Genomic DNA, 19,866 nt, shown 5'->3' with positions numbered 1-19,866 from the left:
GAAATTGAGGAAATGCTGCAAGATCATTTGGCGAGTCAGAAGATTGAAAATGCAACACAACTAGAGACACAGAAGTGATTTACAGCGCCTTGCCAAACTATTCATCGCAGCCAAGCCTGGTTAAAAGGTAAATTTTCGTTAGAAAGGTTCAAAGCTTACTTTGAGCTTTCATCTCCATCCCTGAAAAGAATCTTCCTGCCAGATATTTAGCCGACGCCTTGTTTTACACCGCAGGTTAGAGCAGGACTGTTCAGCAACAGCGTAGCTGCTAAACAGGGCTTCAAATGGCTAATCCCTTTCTTCATGTTGTCAAACTGGCTGCTGTTTGACATTCTCTTAGCTCCTTCCTCTGTCTTCCTCCGGTTCAACCTGATCAGAGGCTGCCTCCACTAAGCTAAACACTTGGCAGCTTCAGAGCTTCAATTCCTTCTTATTAAAAAATAGATTTTCTTCTTATGGCTCATCTGCTTTACCATGTGGCTGTGATTTTAAATGCCATTGGAGTCTGAGATAAAACCCAAATCCATGTTTGGCTGAGAGAAACTGGAAGCCGAAGGTTTGTGTCTCCCTCTTGCATTGACAGAAGCTCACTGTTCTGCATTCAGAAGGCTTTACGGCGGGAATCTTTGCAAACATGAAAATGAAAGTTATTATTGTTGACATTTGTTACCCCAGATACATTCAAGCTAATCTAACTTTGTTTTTAAGCTACTCAGGTCGCCGCTTGTTGAAATGATGTTACTGCGCAGCGTGGAGCATCCACCCACAGGAGGAGTTTCACTCATGTGATGACATTTAGGCCTTCAGTCGTTGACTGGGAGAGACTATATCGTTCCTCATGGTGTTTATTCTCTCAGTAGGAGACGGGCCAAATCCCAGACTGTAGCACGGTAAATTAACATTGCATGAGTTGACTCTTCACTTTCACAGCCATATGAGCAGCTATCAGAGTGACACAAGAGAGTCTTATTATGCATGGTAGTAAATGACTAATCTTTAATGAGACCCACATTTAACCTTCTAATGGCTCTTTATTAGACTAACGAGCTATGCCCCAGTGTGATGTGCATGTGTGGAAAAGACAAGCCGTGTGTGTGTGTGTGTGGGTGTGTGTGTGTGTGTGTGTGTGTGTGTGTGTGTGGGTGTGTGTGTGTGTGTGTGTATGTGTGCAGACTGTATGTGAGAGCAGCAGCGAAACACTAATTAAGCTGTCGGATGGTACGGCAGATCAGGCGGGGCCCCCTGCAGAGTTTTCGGCCCCTGTAGGCAAACAGGCTCCATCTCTCAGCCAGCCAACCCAAATACATCCGAGCTCAGGAGCAACACACCTCCGCTCGCTATGGTTGAAAAAGTGAATCCCAGACAGGCTCTGTTTTCTCATGACGCATCTCAAAGGTATTTTTGCTGGTATTGTTGTGATGCTCTGAATCTGCACCAGCGTTGTACATTTACAGATAGAATTAGCTCAGTTTTCTTTGCAAAAATAGTTGTCATTTAGATTTGATGGAGAACATCTGTAAAAAACAATTGTGAAGTTTCTGACAAGAGCTTTAGCTGAAACATTCTAACTCGTAGATATAATTTTATTATCTTTATTGTGCTAAAAGTGTCTCATGTCTAATATCACAGGTAAGAAGAGTGGCCACACGAGCAACTATAAGTCCAACAGCAGACCAGCCATACGATGTCCACCATCTCCCAGTGCCAAAGGGAGCTGTAAGCTCTTGATCTACATTATAATGCAGTTTCTTCATTTTTCAGGCCATATTGTTAGGATTTCTAGGTGTCATCGACACAAGCTGGAGTTGGCTGTAGCAGCATACCTGGTCCCACTAACACTGAGGCATGTTTACCTGTCTACCTTTCTTGGTGCAGCTGGTTGCCAACTTTTAGGGATTCTTCCCTTACCGCACATCTCAGCGCATCTTCCTGGCTGCTTGGCAAGTCAAACTATGAACAAATGAAATGAAATGAAAGTATAGGTCAACCTGTGAATCCCTTCTCTGCCACAAGCAGAAATGAAGGAAAACCACTCAAATCAGAACATTAAAATTGACAACCATAACGGACCAAATGTTACTCAAATTTATGAGTAATGTATAATGTTAAACTCACCGGAGAGAATGTACTAGAAGTTTGCAGAGCTTTTGTTCCAAGTCTACAGAAGGCCAAACATTTCCAACACTATGATATTCTCAAACACAGGTTCATGTGTTTGAGAATAGCAAAGATAAAAGTAAGCAAAATATAAAGGGTGCAACAGTTCCTATCACTGAGTTGTTGTTTTTTTTAACACAGAGGGCTTTCAAATTACTTGCCCTACTCATTTATTAGATTATTGGGACTAAACGACTTCCAACTCCACTGTAGAAAACTCTCGTCTGATTCAGATTTGCACATTTTGTCACATGTCAAATCTTAATTTATTCTCTCTGGGCAAAACTTCTGGAAGTGGCTTTCATGTATGTGTCATTTTTGCTTCAATTATACCGATGTACGTGACTCTAATTGAATGGACTCATAGCTCGCCCTTTTTCCCCACAGGAGCTCATAAATGCTGTTCGCGCCACACGCAAGTAGTAGTTTTCCTTTTCAGTTGCACGTACCTTTGTGTTTCATAGTATATCCATGTGAAATATGTGCATACATTACAGCATATGGCATCCTGCAGTGGTGCTCTGCAGGCCTCTTAAAATGGCTGCTGGGAGGCAGAAGGCTCCTTTTTTTTATATTAATGGTACACCTTTGATTAATCTCAGCAAATCTGTTCCCCATCCAGTGGTCGTCAGGCCTGGTTCACACACGCATACACGCACGCACACACACATATGCATACATACATATATATACATGCACATACACATGCTGTCAGTGAGTGTTGACACAATCCAGATGTTGGCAGCTCAGTTCCAAATGAAAGCAGGGCAGTCATCCAACAACCTGAACCACTCGCCCCATCAAATGATATGTTTACAATAATACTGTTCAGAGACTCTGGAGACACACGCACATGTGCATACGCACGCAACATGCCTAAACCCACACACATGCATCTAACACGCACGCTTTAGAAGCAATGGGAAATGAACTAGTGGAAATCCAGAGTTCCACCAGTGTGCGAACTCTTACTGAGACACGAGAGACGGACGACAAGAGAGGCAAAGAGAAACATCTTGCTGGAACAGGTCGTCCCATCTTGTAGAATTGCAATCCTGTTTGTCTCTGTGCTTGTCCTGAGCGCCGGTGAGACAGTAACATTTAGGGAATGGAAAGGTTATAGTGCAGGTATGTTAGTGCTGGAAACAACACAGACAGGGAAAAGTAAAACACCTCTGCTTTCCACGGAGAGGAGCTTTACAGATCAGATGGGAGCTACTGTTTTCTATAAAAATGGCACTTAAATATTTACCTCTACTGGACCAACAAACACTAATTTTTGACTAATTGTACATGTTGTAAAAGCAAGCATTAATTCCAGATGCTGAGTTGTTGACATTCTTTTTACCTGGGAATTGAGTAATTATTTTCTATGGAAAGCACACAAGCTTTATTTTTGTACAAGAAATAGAACAGAAAATACACAATAAATGTCTGCTGCTTTACATCAGAGGTCTGAACAGTATTTCTTGTGTATTAATTACCATTTGTCTTGGAATTATGTGTGAAAAAAAAGTCACATTGTTTAAAAATATCTAAATAATGTTACTTTCTCACTGAGTTGAAGCCTTTCGCTGTTATTTTTGAAACACCTATTGATCGTTTGTTTATTAATTGACCATTTTGGTAAAACTTAACCATGTTTTGATTTGCAACAGATGGTTTTGGATAAAGGGGCAACATTATGTATTCCCCAGCCACACAGTGCTATTTTATAGCCCAAATCTAGTAACTTTGTCACATTCAGTTGTCAGAAATTGCTGTCGATATCAAACATAAAAAAAAAAAGGATGACTCAGCTCCACCAGACGAGCGGCTGTTGCTAGTCTGGTGGCAACAATGTTTACTTGTTTGCAAACATTGTGCAAACACGTATGCACGATGTTTGCTGATATCTAGGACTACAAAGTAACTCTTTGCTTGACTTATTGTATCATTGCCTTTAAAGCTTGATTTGTTGACCTCTGTTGTGGACCAGAATGTAAAAAAGGTTAAACTTTCTTTGCAGAGAAAATAAGAAAATCCGCTGAAAGCTTCCTGTGTCTCTCTGGTTGATTCAAGAGGACTCTGATAGGTCAAACTGTGCTCTGTCTGTAGACACAAAACTACTGAGTCTGAGAACATTTTCGTACATGATGTTGGTGCACAAGTGATTATCGTCACACCAGGATGCTGCTGAACTCCTCTGGAAAGAGATTCCTCTGAAGCAACTTCAGGTGAACTTTATCTTTAGATAAACAAATGTGGGCAAGAAGTATGAAGACACTTTCAGAAACATTTTGTCAAAATGATAATTTTTCATAAAGTAACTTTGCAAGGCATTCTTTGACAATTTCTAATCAGATCAAGTTTTGCTTTCACTGGGGACAATAAAGCAACGAAAATGTCTGATAAAGAACTTGATATAATCATCGGTTCCAGCAGGACAATTATAAAAAACAAGTGCGATCTTTAGGATGTTATTACCCATAAAGCACTGATTAAAATGACACTCCCACAGGATGTGCATGTTTTTAAAGACCTCCATCAAACATATTTCAGTAACTACTACTGCTGATGTACCAATTAAAATAATTCTTTTTTTTATTGCTACAGAAAATTTCAAAACTAAAATCTGCTTGGCTGCACAACATGAGGAAATATTAAGATCACTGTGTTGTAATGTGAAATCATTAAAACTCATGGTGCCTGGTTTGGCACAGGGAAACATACTGTATTAGGATATATTGAGAAATTAATGAGCAATTAAAGTTGTGCTTTAACTTTTTCTGCAAAATGTTTCAAAATGATTAAATTTTACCTCAAATATTTATTATATATATTTATATTTATTCTTTGAACAGAGTTTAAACATAAAATAATAACTAAATAAAAGTAAGTTCAATATCAGCATACCTGTCTACATGGAACCAGGACCAGTAAGCATCACCATTCCAGGAATAATGGACTTGCTGAAAAAAGGGACTTCTGTCTGTGGTATACAGACTGACTTCCTGTCAGGGATTTGAACAAGATTATCTGCTGTTAGGTGAATGTCAGTCACTGATATCTGCCAAATTCAGTTCCACAGAAAACAGAATTAAAAATTAAAGCAACAGTTTTCTGTTGTTTTCATGTGATAGCGAACACTTCTGCCAGTCTCTCTGGAGGTAACATTATGTGTCCGTTTGTCGGTCCCGCCTGAAATGTTGCAGGCTAATGGGCGGATTACAACGTAGTTTCACAATCCCCAGAGGACTAATCCTAATTAGTCTGGCGATCCCCAGACTTCTCCTCTTGTGGCTCCAAGAGTTTTACATTTGTGGTTTAGAGTGAAACATCTCAACAACAGCTTAATGGGCTGCAGTGAAATGTGGTATACAGACTGACTTCCTGTCAGTAAATGATGATTTTGGTGGCCTTATTTACATGTCATCGTTCAAGGCTACATTTACTTTACACTTAATGCAGTGGGGTTGTTTTTTTTAGCTCATGTCGCTCAAGCTTTTAGACTTAAGAAGTCTGAGTTTGATGCATATTGCTTTGCAATATTGTTCTGGGAAGCTGAAGCCACTAATTTCAATGTATTTTATTGGAACATGAAAACATGTCTTTCAACATTGTCGTTGAAAACATTTTTCAAATCCCATAAACCTCTAGGTTAATATTTTCTACCTTTTGCTACAGTTACATCTGGAACTCATTGGTTGCTATGACTCTACTCACTTTTCACATCTTTAATCTGAAATTATTGTCCATTTGCAAAATAGTCTAAGCTCTGTCAGACTGAATGGACAGAATCTCATGACATCAATTTTAAAGTTTTACTTTTGAGGCTAAATTTCATTTAGGATTGCATTTTGACATGAATATGTTTTGATCTTAACCATCTCACTGCAACTCTGCTGTTACGTCCAGAATTGTTCTCCAGCTGGAAGAGGAACTTAACTAGCAGCACCTTCCCTATTCCAGCTGACGGAAAGCATCCCCACATCATTATACTGCCACCACTATGTTTCCCCAAGGAGATAGTGTGTTCTGGATGCCACTTTTATTTTTAGTATTCCTCAATAACCTTATCCTTGACCTGTCTGATGTGTTCGTTAGTCTTAATTTTAGGGTAAACAGAGCGAGACATAGCCGTCTCTGTCGTCCACCTAAATAGAAAAGAAGAGCATTAATCAGAGAAGCAGCGAGAAGATGTAGCCAGTGGAGCTGAAAAGATCCACAGCTTGGTGGGAACATCTGATGATACCAGAACTATTAGTTGTGCCAATTCTACAAATTTGGCCTTTATGGAAAGAGTTGGAGGAGAGAAATTGGTGGAAGAAAGACTTGTGACAAGCCACGATGGGGAGACAGTAAATATGTGGAAGAAGGTGCAACAACAAGGTCAGATGAGACCAAAATGAAGCACTTTGGCCCACATGCAAAAGATCAACGCTACAGATTTTACTGAACACGCCACTCCACTGTTAAAAATGGTTGTGGCATTATGTGGGAAAGCTTTACTTTCACACAGACAAGGAACGTGGCTAGTGAAGGTGGATCAAGATGACAATGCAGGAAGAAAATCTGTTAGAAACTGCAAAAGATTTGAGACCATTGTGGACGTTCGCCTTTCAGAAGACAAGTCTATGCATACAAGCAGCCAGCTAATCTGCAAAGACAAATGGACAAACAGTTCACTCTTTTTATAGACTGAACTACCCCAGAATATTTTCCCCTTTAGATACAGCAAAAGGCAGTTCTACAAAGAATTGGAAAATGCACACATGAATTTTCCAGATTTTATTTGGAAAACAACAAAATTGAAGGACCATTAGTCTTTTGCTTTCATTTCACAATTAAGTACTGCCTTCATGTTCTATCACATAAACCCCCCACACCTCCCTGAAACACAATTAAGTTTGTGGTTGTAACATGACAAAATGTGGAAAGGTTGGAGAGTTGCAATACTTTTGCAGAGAGTGTAAATGAAATGAAGAGAGAATACGTAGGACCACGATTTTACAACAAACAACGTGTCTTTCTTTGGAGCAGTGGGCTGTGGAAACAATGCGGTGTTTGTGGAAAAAAAATATATCTTTGGAGGAACAAACTTCACCAGGATTGCATAAAATGGCTGGCACTCCTGAAAACATGTGGTATGAATTATCTGCACAGCACTGTGGGAGATAAAGACGGAGAAAAAGAGAGAGAGACAGAGAGAGAGAGAGAAAGACATGAACATTTCCACAAAATCTCCTTGTCTATAATTGAACGCTGTCTTTTATTTTGCTGTTTTCCGCCTTTTGAAGCCACACTGCTCCGCGCTATCTGAAAGCTGATGGATGGGTAATGAAGTGTTGGAGGAGAACGACGGCAACTTCAGCTGAAATGCTTGTCGCTCAGCCTCTCAGTCCCGAACACTTAACAACCAAACAGACAAACCTTGCAGATGAGAACAGAAATCATTTTTTAACACAGAGACACGCTTCCCGTGCGTCACATAATCTCATCCATTAAAGGTGCGCGTGTGTTCGCTGCAGGGAGTCCATTAATAAAATATGATTGTACCATATAATAGACTTGTCTGCCAAATTACAGGAGACAGAGAGGTAGCTTGTTAGAAGAGCTGAGGGGGAGGCATGAGTGTGTACGGGAGAGAAAGAGATGAAGTCTAAATGGACAGATTAAATGGACCGCTCTCATCAAAAAGGCGCATTAACTAAGTGTTGGTATCATTAATAAGACACAGGCACAGGCAGGTCTAACAAGGGCTTTAAATATAACTGAGTGGACAATAAAGTGATGGATAATTGCTATGTGTTTCAGCTTGTACTTTTACTGAAATGTACAGTGCAATGAAAAATGACTTAGCTCCTTGCAGACCTCTTCTGTCTTAAATCGAATCTATTCATAAATGCAGTTTTCATGAAACAGCTTAATTTATTTAAAAGAAAAAAATAGAGCATTAAATAAACAATGCCCAGTGTGAAAAATTAATTCCTCAGCAATTGTAATTGCCTTAACTGGCAATGAGGCAATGACATCACTGTGAGGCTGTTTGGTTCACTGTTCTTCATAGAATTGCATTAATACTCTCATATTGGTGGCTTTTCTGGCATATTTAAGATCATAAAATGGCAACTCCATCAAGTTTAAGTCTGAATTTGACTAGGTTATTCTACAAACCTTACTTTAGTTTTTTTTTTTTTTTTATCCGGGCGGAGCTGGACTTTCTGGTGTGCTTAGGATCATTTTCCTGCAGTTTTACACAAGTTTCCTTTGGCATACAGTCACAAACTGATGGCACTCTTCTTCAGGATATTATGCCAGAGCACAACGTTAATGTTTCTGTTAATTATGGCAGGTCCATGTTTTGAAGGAGCAAAAATGTGCTTATCGTAATGATGTGAGACGGGCCCTGGTGACGGGCCTGTGAAATGGGTCAGCAGTGTGTCTCATCTATTTCCACCTGGTTTCTTTCTCGCGATTGAATCATGATGCTTTAGCCTACTTCATGTTGTCAGACAGGTTCTTTTTAAGTCATTTCCTGATTTTACAGATCTGACAGCAAACAGATCTGCATGTCACTGAACTCAGCTTTCCAGGAAACATGGGTAACCATCATTAATTGAATAATCTAACAATTACTTTTCATACTGGGCCAGATTAGTTTGAACAGCTTTCATTGGAAATTTGCATTTTGTGAATACTCAGGCTGTCTTTGTCCAATATTTATGTTTGTTTGAAGGAGCAAAGACTCCTTCACAGCCCTATGGATGTAACACTGGGAGCTTGTGCACACAGAATGGAGAGCACCTCTCTAAACCCAAATCAAACCGCCATGAGTCACACTGTCACTGTGGCAACAGTGGCCCACTCCATGCAGAACACATTCTGTCGTCTCTCTTTTCATTCCCTCGTGCGCCACACACAGTCACCACCATCGCACTAATTCCTGCACAGATCTCTCGAGTGCATCAATGCATAAAGCACTTCAGGTGTTCACATGTGACGACCACAGGTCAGGGAGCAGATTTATGTCCCTCAAATCTCCAGAAAGCTTCTTCCTTTTAGACCCCACATAATAATGGGAAACATTTTCAGCTTTTACCCCAGTAAAAAGCTTCTTTTATTTTTTTTCTCCTGTGGATGTGACATGAAGGTTTTGGTGTGTTTTTTTAAAAGACGGGACCTGGATCCGCACTCTTACATTTCAGCCACCAGATGGTGTCTCCCATCACTGCGCAGAGCAGAATGAGAGAGGAGGGAGGGATGAGGTACTTTGGTTGCTGCCTGCTCTATCCATCTTCATAAACACAAGCAATAGTCATCCCCTGAAAACAGCAACAGAGATAAATTGAGAGGACGCTTGGTTACGGCAGGCTTCCCGGTTAGTTGGCCAGGACTGTAGGACTATCTGTTGTAAATTTATGGCTCTGTTTGTTGTTGGTGGTCTCTGTGGGTTTGGATGTGCTTGAAACGGTCTCTGGCATTCATTGGCATTCAGTCATGCATCTTCACTCAGAAAATCATCACTGAGGGCTAAGGAGTCTGTTTAAGAAAACGCACATGTGAACATGCAAAAAAAGAAAGCAAAAAGATTTTAATCTAATCTGATGTAGCTGGCACAGTCTCGCCAAGAGCATGGTTTTATTTTGGTTTTTGGTTTTGACATGTGCTTTCTGGAGCACTTGGGACATTTTGGATGGAAAAATGCATCTAAACCAGATGGATCGACGTTTTTAAGGAACACATTTATTCAGATCAATCAAAGGAACAATGCCAATTTCATTTTATTTTGGTTAATAAGGTACAGAAGACCTTCCCCTCAGTTTACCTTTATAAACAGATAAGAAAACATATTTTTAAAGGGCAAATTATGTAAATTATATGAAAATCATTTATCCACAAAAAGTAAATGAACCTAATTTATGTAACTGATCAAAATCAATGGTTTACAGTGAAATATAAATATGAAGGGAAAGAGAAAAATAAAAAAAAACTGGAACATTTCGGAAGGGATGAAACAGTAGACCCGACCAGCAAGTCTGCCTCTGACAACAAAATGAGTCTTTATCAGTGGTCTAGTCAAAGGCTAAGCAAAGCTGTAGCATGCTATTCTTTAACAGGATGCTTTGGATAGGTTTTTTTTTTCACTTAAATAAAATTATTAGCAACCGTTGTTTGTATTTTCTAGTGTTATATTTGTCTCATGTTAACATGTTTTTGATGATTGTAAATGTTTCAATGTAACAACCAAAAGTATTTACAGAGCATACATTTCTGTGGACCCCTGTTTTTTTTTTATTCGCAAATCTACAGGAAGACGTGTTCAAAATTATTTTCAACTCCCTATTGGTATTCTCAGAAGGACAATCGGAGGCTATAAAACATTGTGATTTGTGGAGATTTAAGAGGCCAAATTTAGGACAACATAACTCTGACATATTTATTTTCTTTTCAGATGTATTGAGCAACAAAGCTTAAGATCCATGGGTGCAGCTCTGGTCAGGCTGAAGCTCTCCTTTGTTGGGTTCTTTCCCAGAACAAAAGAAGAAAAGAAAATTACAAAATCAATAGGAGACGGAATTTGCTTTGCATCTTTGTGAGAACACCTATGATGATTAATACAGATTTGTTGAGCATGTTCACAATGAAATCTTTTTTGATTTTTTTTTAAATGTACAAAAAGAAGCACAAGTAAAAAAGTGTACTGACACAACAGTAGGTATAAAAAAAGCACAAATAAAAATACACAAGAACCACAGAGCAACCAGTTCATTTAGCTAACAGTATAAAACTATATCTGCCTAATACTTTATCAATTTAATGATTAAGTGTTTGGTGATTTCTTATGATGGATGAAGGCCTGGATTGAGATGCTTTATTTTACTGATAAAGTTGTTTCTTAGTATTTTGAGGTAGAATTGGAGTTTCCACCTCAGCCAACACTAAATCCAACATTCCTTGGAGGGGAGGGTCCACAGAGAGTTGGGAGGATGATGCTCCTAAATTTTGACCCTTTTCTTTATGGCGAGACGGGAACATTGGACCTTAAGGAGTCAGATATACGAGACAATTTATAACACCTGTCCTCCTCCCACACTATCTGAGAGCTGCATTCAAACACAACAGCTCTGAACTAATTCTCCAAATATTCACTTTCGTGCAATGCGCAGATGTTGTGGGACATGCAGGTTTCCAAACTTCAAGCTGAACATCGAGCTAAAGGGGAAAATGTTGGTCACAATAATGAAACAACAAGTTAGAACTGCATACCCAGTAAATAAATTGGAATATGATTGAAAAGCCCATTTAATTTAGAAACGTTATCCCTAGTAGAAACTCATTATAATTACATACAGTTGGATGTTTGAAAACTTTTATTTCTGTTGATTCTAATGATTTTTCATCTACACGTAATGAAAACATGACATTTAAAATTATAACGTCAGATTAATAAAAAACTCTTTATAAAAAGAGGAATGGCAGCTTAATGAAAAGTATGTTAATACCTGCTTTAAGATTATTTTCAAAAGGTACTTTAAATTTGACCAACAAGCCTCTGAATGTGTATCCTAATTTATTGAATATGGATGTAATTTAGCAGGTTCATGCACCAATTTAATGGTATCTTCACGTTTACTCTATATAAGGGCTCCAGCCTTGAATAAACTCATGCTTACGGTTTTGGATAATTGCACAGTTTATTTCTGAGTGTTGTTCCCTTCCTGAAGAACATGGATCTGAGACACTGATCAATTTTCAAACTATTTCATGAGTTTAAAAAAAGCACTTTACCTCACTGAATTGGTCATGGTAATCAATGATTTGTCAAAATAAAAAAATCATAACTTCATCAATGTTTTGTAATAAAATCTCCAAAAGGTTAAAAATATATATATATTCTAATAAATGCTTGAAATTTGATTCTGGAAAAGTATTGGATCCAAAATTTGCAGGAGCCCAGCCCAAAATTATTCATACATCTCATCAAGTTTCATACTGTGGATGTATCCACAGTATCCACGGTATTCTGTGGATATATGTCTGTGTCAATAGAGGATGCAGGGTCATGAAGCCAACTTTTATAGCAAAGTTGGTGGGAAAAAAAACAAAAATCCATGCATTGAAGCTGAGATTGATGAGCCTGTTTTTCCCCCTGGTTAAGGAGCGCATCCATCATGCAGGATACATTCAGCACGGCTGTTTCACCTTCATCCATCTCATCCTCTCTCACGTGCAGAGGAGGGTGGAGACGAGCCATGTGGGCTCGATTGCAGCCATCAGAACAGAGTGATTTGGGAGCAGGATCGCCTCTACTCTGACTTCTTTCCATCGGAGTGTTTTTTTTTTTTTTGTTTTTGTTTTTTTCCAGCACACCAGTGGTGCCAACAGCTCCATCAGCACCACCAGATGCACTGAGACACATTTGGGCAGCTCACTCTGCAACCATGGTAACAGGAGATTTTTACTAGTTGGCGGCAGCCAATAGCGGGGCACTTTTCGCTCACCTCCGTCCAATGACAGGACAGCCTCCAGCCCAGCCCACCTCGAACTGACACCGAAGGGGTTGTGCAAAAACGATTTTGAGATTGGCTAACGAGAACGAAGAGAGGAGTGTGTGTGTGTGTGTGTGTGTGTGTGTGTGTGTGTGTGTGTGTGTGTGTGTGTGTGTAAGAGAGATTCTGCAGTATAATCTGATGAGAGGATTCCCTCTCATTTACCTGCAACACTGTAGAGTAAGACTCATTCACAGAGAGAATCTTAAATTCAGCAGTGCAGTAACCCCGCTGCCTGTCATCTCACTCCATCACACCTCCTCACACACACACACACACACACACACACACACACACACACACACACACACACACACACCCCCACACACACACACCCACACACACACACACACACACACACACACACACACACACACACACACACACACATACACACACACACACACACCACACACACACACACACACACACACACACATGCAGGAACAGAGGCAAATCTCAGCATGTGACCAAGCAGTTTTTAGGGGAACAGAATAACAATACAATCTCTGACAGAAGGAAGAAAGCACGAACCACTGCGAGCTGTCAATAAAGTCATTTATTATTTCACACAATGGATAACATGAACAACTTCAACTGTAGTTCTTCTTAATAAGTGCTCAAGGCTGCCAGCCAACAGAAGGGTAGCAAAGAATGAGCATTTCTTTTTAAGGAAAGAGGAAATAAAATAAAAAAAAAAAAATCCCCTACAAGATCATGAAAGAGAAACATGACCAAAAGCATGCCAGCAGACATGGATATACATATATAATACAGGTATATATGTGCTTAAGACATATATCTGTATGCTGGCAAATGCAAATACAAAATATATGTGTATGCTTACACATACATACTGTGAGGAATATATGCATATGCATGTGCATCTAGTATTTACTCTATATGTCAAATATTTGCAGTTTTTAATATTCATACAATGTACAAAAATGCCTCATGAATTAAAAAATCCATTACAAAAAGAAACATATCAAACAATGTACAAGTCTTGGTTCAAATTCAATTGAAATTCAACTTGTCTAAAATATTTATGCATACAATCAAAATTGAGCATGCAAATAAAGGAGAGCCACTCTAGAAAAAGGTTCAAATACACAATGTATACGAATTAAAATATGCCCACGCTGTTAGAAGAGCTCACTTTGTGCTCTACAGAAGTTTATTGGTTTTCTCAGTGCCTCGTCTGCACTCTCAGTTCGGAACAACGTTATAGCTTCGAATGGGAAACAGATGCTGGAAGGATGACAACTTTAATGACTCCATGATATGACCCCCCACTCCCTCTCTCCAGGTGTAAGACTCCCATCACTGCATGCGATCAGGGGAATAAGACCAGAACATAGTTGCCAGTTTGTCTCATCCTACATGTTGTCCCCATGGACTAATTGTACATTTAATGTAATTTTACTGTAAGCTCAAAGGCTGCTTACAAGCTTGATTTCAGCGCCTTTCAAAACTATTCATACCCTTTCACAATTTATGCTGTTAAAATGCCGATTTTATGCGACAGAGCAACGCAAAGCAGCTCCTATTCGTGAAGCAGAAGGAAAATGATACATGGTTTTTGAAATAGTTTCCAAATAAAAAGTGCGGCAACCCTCAAGTTCAATACTCTTAAATAAAATCAGATGAACCCAAAGGCCTTTGGAAGCAAATTGCTGAGCAAACGTATTTCACTTATTGTGAGTATGAAGCCAAACTTTCTGTAAAGGCCTCAGGTGTTTGTTAGAAAACATTGTTGAACAAACATCATGAAGACCATTTAATTCAGCATATGGGAATGGAAAGACTAAAACCTACCAAGACATGATGTCTATCTAAACTGACAGGCTGGAGAGCATTAAGCATTAAGAGTCCTTTGGTAACACTTTGCAGGAATACACAGTTAACAAAGTAGCATTTATCAATTGGTATTTCGATCTCAACAGTATCTTCATAATGGTGAGATACGGTTGTGGCGGCATCATGATGTGGAGACGTTTTACTTCAGCAGAGACAGGAAACCTGGTAAAAGTTCAATTCCAGCAGGAAAAATACTAAAAACAGAGTGAACGGTAGATCCAAGCATAATCTTGTAGTAGAATGGTCTAGTCAAAGTCCAGATCTATAAACGAGCTGAGCTATATAGACCTGCAGCACAAGGTGGCTCTTAAAAACAATTGACTAAGAAAGGCTGAATGTAAATGAAAACCACAATGTCCACATTTTTTGTTTTTGTGAAATAAAAAAAAGAAAGAAAGAAAAAGAAAACCATGTATCGTTTTCCTTTCATCTCACCAAAACCAGTCTGCAACAACATCCACTGAAGTTTGCGGTTATAAAGCAGCAAAATGTGAAAAGTTTGACCAAATGAGCCAGACGGGCTGCGAACAGGAGAGCATGAATCCCACTCACAACTACATCCCCTCTGAAGTCTCCATGTCGACTGAAAGCTCTGGGTTAGGACAATACTTGTCAGTGTTAAAAGGCACCGGAGCATCGGCTGGTAGAGGAAGAGACGAAACAGACAGGACAGCACAGACATTACCCGGGGCCTTTCACGCCACCATCAGAGACCACCATCCCACCGCAGCACGCAGGCGTCGGTACACAGCTAACCTCCACCACAGACCCACAGAAAGTCCTCTACCAAAGCAAGGTTAAGCATGATAACATTAGGTTGAGAGAATTTTTGGTGTTTTCCTTTGAGAAATCTCCCAACACACAACCCTTCACGCTACTGCAACGCACCTTCAAGCTGCAGGCAGAAGGAGCCAAAAGTCAGTCGAGATCCCTATTTTTGGTCTAGTGTACTGCAATCTGGCCTTTAAGAGCTTCCAGAAGGAAGTAAGGGAGATTATTTTAGCCGTCTTTGTAAATCAATGAGCTGGAATAATGACTGTACCAAATAGGCAAAGGTCGGTACGAGATTCTGATGATACTTCAGGAAAAATATCAGGTTAAAAACAAAAAATGTAAACTATAACACCATCGCATGGCCTACTTGCTATAAATCGGAGCAGGGAAGCAGTTAAAATAATATATTATTACATTTGAAATAACATTAATATTGGATTTTGTAGCAAATAGTTCCTAATTTCAATTTGACACATAGCTTAGACCAAAAACAAATGGTTTGAAGGGCTTTTTGTAGCTTTCCCACTGTGGTTTAAAAACAATATGATATTGACAAGAGTGCTGGGTCATACTCCTTTCCACAACATGGCTGTTTGCTTTTCACACATGGAAAAAAAGTGCTGATTTAACTTTTCTTGTAAGCAAAAGTGACAAAACCATCTTCTGTCAATTTAACAATCTAGACGGGGGGAAAACCTTCGGCTGCTTTCTGAAACTGTGATTTCTTAGAAGCTCGGAAACCGACCCATGACCCAGGTACTTTATTTGTGTGCTGGTGGAGACAGATGGCGCTCTGGCGGGTTAATGGGGGCGGTCTCTGCTTGGTATCCATGCGCGATGGACAAAAACACTATTTACAACAAACATGCCAATACTGTGGTTTTAAGGCTGTACTGCATAGAGGCAGTAAGTATAATTATTTTTTGAAATGATAGTCACTTTCTGCACAACTTTGTCATTATTACAAATTATTACTGGTATTATTCACAATTCTCCTTACATGAACTCACTTTATTCAGCAAATAAGACCACTTGTTTCTCTTTGTCGCAACGTGGACCCGGAGCACGAATTTAACTTTAGGTCATTGCCAGTGTAAATGGCCAGATGCATAGCAAACAATATACGCAAACGTGTTTTTTATTTTCTCCCGACAGCTGCTTCTGTTCCTCTATTTGTCAGATATTTTACTTGTTAGGAGCAAGCGATGATCAATTTCACATCAAAGACGGCGAGAAGAATCGATAACTCCGGTCAAAGGCAAGTCTGACTCTGGGTTTCTTTCTTCTTCTGCCACCGCTGCGTGGTGGTTTCTAGGTCAGAACATGATGCGCATTAAGTACAGCGAGTCCCACCCTTCCAGCTCTGTCCGGATGAAACGATCGGAAAACGAGAAGAACGCCCAGAGACAGAGAGATGCGAGGGGACACGGGCAGCGTCAGGGTTCTGATGACGTAAGACACGAGGGTCGATATGCACAATCGTGAACATGCTTGGGTCACTCTCGGGAGGGCACTCCTTGCCACTTTCTGTTCCTTCAGTCAAATGCAATACGTGATAGAAAGGAAACATAAGGCACAAGTTGAGCTGCTGCAACTGAGAATATCACCTGACCCAAAAAAAAAAAAACAACAAAAAAACAAATCCACCGATCTGAAAACGTTCCCAAGGAAACACTGAACTATCGTTTATGTCTGGGAAAAATCCAACCGTGATCCAAAGTCCCATATACTGATAAAAAAAAAAAAAAGAAGAAAAAGGAGTGAAACAAAAGGCTCATTGACACCAAGATCCAACATGGCTACATTCTACAGTGCACATAGGAATGCTTTACATTGCTGCCAATGTGGTGGAGAGTTTGCCAAACTTTAATACTTTCAAATACTACATCCTTTCAAATACTACATCCTTACGGAGTTCTGAGACTTTGATTTCAAAGTCAAAACACTGGATTTGCTTCACTGAAATCAGCTTAAGTACAAACATAAAAAGGGGAGGATGGGGCTGTTAATTGAACTGTCCAATTGTGACTTGCACTCAGGCTTCATTTGTTTTGCTTTTTGTTGTTTTTGTTTTTTTTTTAATGCTTTTTGGCTGCGCGGCCTGCATATATAAATTGATTAAAAAAAATAACGCATGCTCTCTGGACCGGACGCCCAGCCCAGCAGATGCAAAGAACACATAAGGCTAGAACAAGCATGTAAGTGCTGCATTGTGATTGATGCAAGTGAACGGTTCTTCATAGTGCATTTAACAAACTCTAAAAGTTCAGCAAAAAACACATCCGACATTCCTCTTTTACCCAACACTCCCTCCCCGCCCCAAGCCCTGGATACAAACACAATAATGAGCATATGAATGAAAATACGTGGTATTCTTCTGTCTGAAAACATACTTGTCTTGAGTCACACCCATGTCTGTTTTTGGTTATAAAACAATACACATTTTCATTATCTACAATTCTATTTATTATACTGGAAGCCAGTACACATCTATGAGCTGGTTTTTTTTCCCATTGTACAAGGCAGGCAACAGTGGACTTTTAGTTCTATGTACAGTCGGGGGACATGTTTCATCCACCGTATTGCCTTTGATTCCCTGCCCAGGAGAGGCCTGAGCGAGACAGGAGAAATACATGACAGACATACTGAAACAAGGAAGCTCAAGGACTGCAGATTGAAAACATCAGTAGGAGCAAATCTGAGGAGAATTGGGGGTGAAACGGAGAAGATGATGAGCTGCCAGGAAAAGTGTGAATTTCTTCAAAAAGTGGGCGAGAAACCTTAGAAAATGATAAGGGGGAAAAAAATATCCCAGAGAGGTTAGGGAGGGTTAATTACTGATGTATTATCCTGCGTGTCTCACAAGCTTCCACGAAAAGGCAAAAAATAAGCAGAGCTGCACAGTTTTATATGAACCACCCCCACCCACTTCCCCTTTGCTGGTAAATATATGGCTAAAGCCACATTCAGATACTGTACCGTAAAGTACCATAGACGTCACTGTATCAGATACATAAAGAATCACATGAAATCCTACTCTATCATAAGTACCACACACTTTTATAGCATCAGATTCAGTATCGTAGAGTACCGTAGAATGCCGATGTGAAAACAGGTCTGGAGGACGTTTGAAAAGCCCGTGTCTGGTCGGGGTTTCTGCAGACAGAGGGAGGCTGTCGCTCCTCCGTTACCTCTCCGCCGCCTGGGCTCCTCTCCACCGGCTGGAGGAGGAGATACAAGTCAAAGTGCATCAAAGAGTTCCCGCTTTAAGGGCACTGCATCTGTTAGGGCTGAAGCAGCTCTGATTCTGGTAGCTGCTCTACCTTCAGTTCAGGGCATCTACTGACTGCCAGGGGCCCACAGTTGGTCCCTGCTGTGGCCCCTGCCTCTGCGTTTGCCCTCTTTATTCCCGGGAGGAGGGACGCATCGTGCCTGGTGCACCACAGTCTCGATAGTCGCTGCGATGGAGTCGTGAGCGGGGAGCTCCTGAGACTCCAGGGCCAGGCTCGGCCTGAGGCTGTGCCGACCCGGCAGGTTGTCGCACCTCTCCAGGACGGGCATCCCCAAAGTCCTGCCGTCGCCTTTCCTGCTGGCAGGGACATTCAGACCTCGAGCGTCGGCCCAGACTTCCTCCCTCATGCTGGCCGGCTGCGACTCCTCCAGGGGCTGCTTTCGGGGCCGCCCGGGCCGCCGCTTGATGACATTATTTCCTGTTTTGGCTTGTCGCTGCAGACGCTTGGCACGCAGGATCTTCTGCACATGATCAAAGTTCAAAGAATGCATCCTCCTGACGTCCTTCTGGATCTGTTCCACCTCACGGCGTTTATACCTCCTCTTAGCAGGGACACCTGGGGAGTAAAAGGGAGCGATTTAGGTGAGTAAGTCGGTTGCAAAGCAAGCAGGAGTTTTCGTGCAAACATCGTGTAATTTAGCTCATGGAAGAAGGTCTATTTTTTTTTTTTTTGCCTCAAGAGCTTCCTGCTAATTTTGAGATATTCATCTAAGCTTTTCAAAGCCCAGCTGAGCCAGGAGAGCAGATCCTATCCTGTAATTGTCTGCTGGAGAGCAGTGAGGAGGAGATCCTATTCTGCTTGCAGGAAACCCAAAGAAATGTCTCCTTCAACCATTTAATATGTCTCCACACAGAAACAAACTGGTGCATCTGGAGAACAGGCAGCCAAAAAGTCACTCTCTCACACACACACACACACACACACACACACACACACACACACACACACACACACACACACACACACATGCATACACACACACATCCAAATATCCCCCAGCATCACATAGACACAAAGAAAAAAACATATGTGCACACATGAAGAAGGCCCCAACATGCAGGAATAATGAATTCAGCAGTTCAGAATGGCTGAGCAGAAGAAACTTGAGCCATATTGTTTCCTTCACACTGATGAACTGGGCAGTGTGCCCTTTACACGCTGTTCCATTCTTTCCCCTTCCCTCTTTCCCATCACTCTCTTTCTCCTCTCCTCTCCGCTCTTCATGGGAGGCAATATGCTGCTCTCTCATT

At 40.6% G+C, this 19,866-nt stretch overlaps 1 protein-coding gene across 3 annotated transcripts in view; it reads right to left on the bottom strand.

The window, feature by feature from the left end:
* Positions 1–17,215: 17,215 nt before the first annotated feature.
* setbp1 (SET binding protein 1) overlaps positions 17,216–19,866 on the bottom strand; it is a 50,131-nt gene continuing 47,480 nt past the window's right edge. For 2 of the 3 annotated variants that reach the window (XM_055048807.1, XM_055048809.1), the window contains one exon: positions 17,216–19,171. In XM_055048807.1, coding sequence (XP_054904782.1) covers positions 18,663–19,171 — 509 coding nt within the window. In that variant the 3' untranslated portion in view covers positions 17,216–18,662. The remainder of the gene's footprint in view (positions 19,172–19,866) is intronic. The other variant, XM_055048808.1, reaches the window with a different exon arrangement.

This window comes from Poeciliopsis prolifica, unplaced genomic scaffold (assembly GCF_027474105.1).
Source record: "Poeciliopsis prolifica strain line A6 unplaced genomic scaffold, Auburn_PproV2 SCAFFOLD028, whole genome shotgun sequence".
Classification (NCBI taxonomy): domain Eukaryota; kingdom Metazoa; phylum Chordata; class Actinopteri; order Cyprinodontiformes; family Poeciliidae; genus Poeciliopsis; species Poeciliopsis prolifica.
This window is presented reverse-complemented; position numbering and strand designations above follow the sequence as displayed.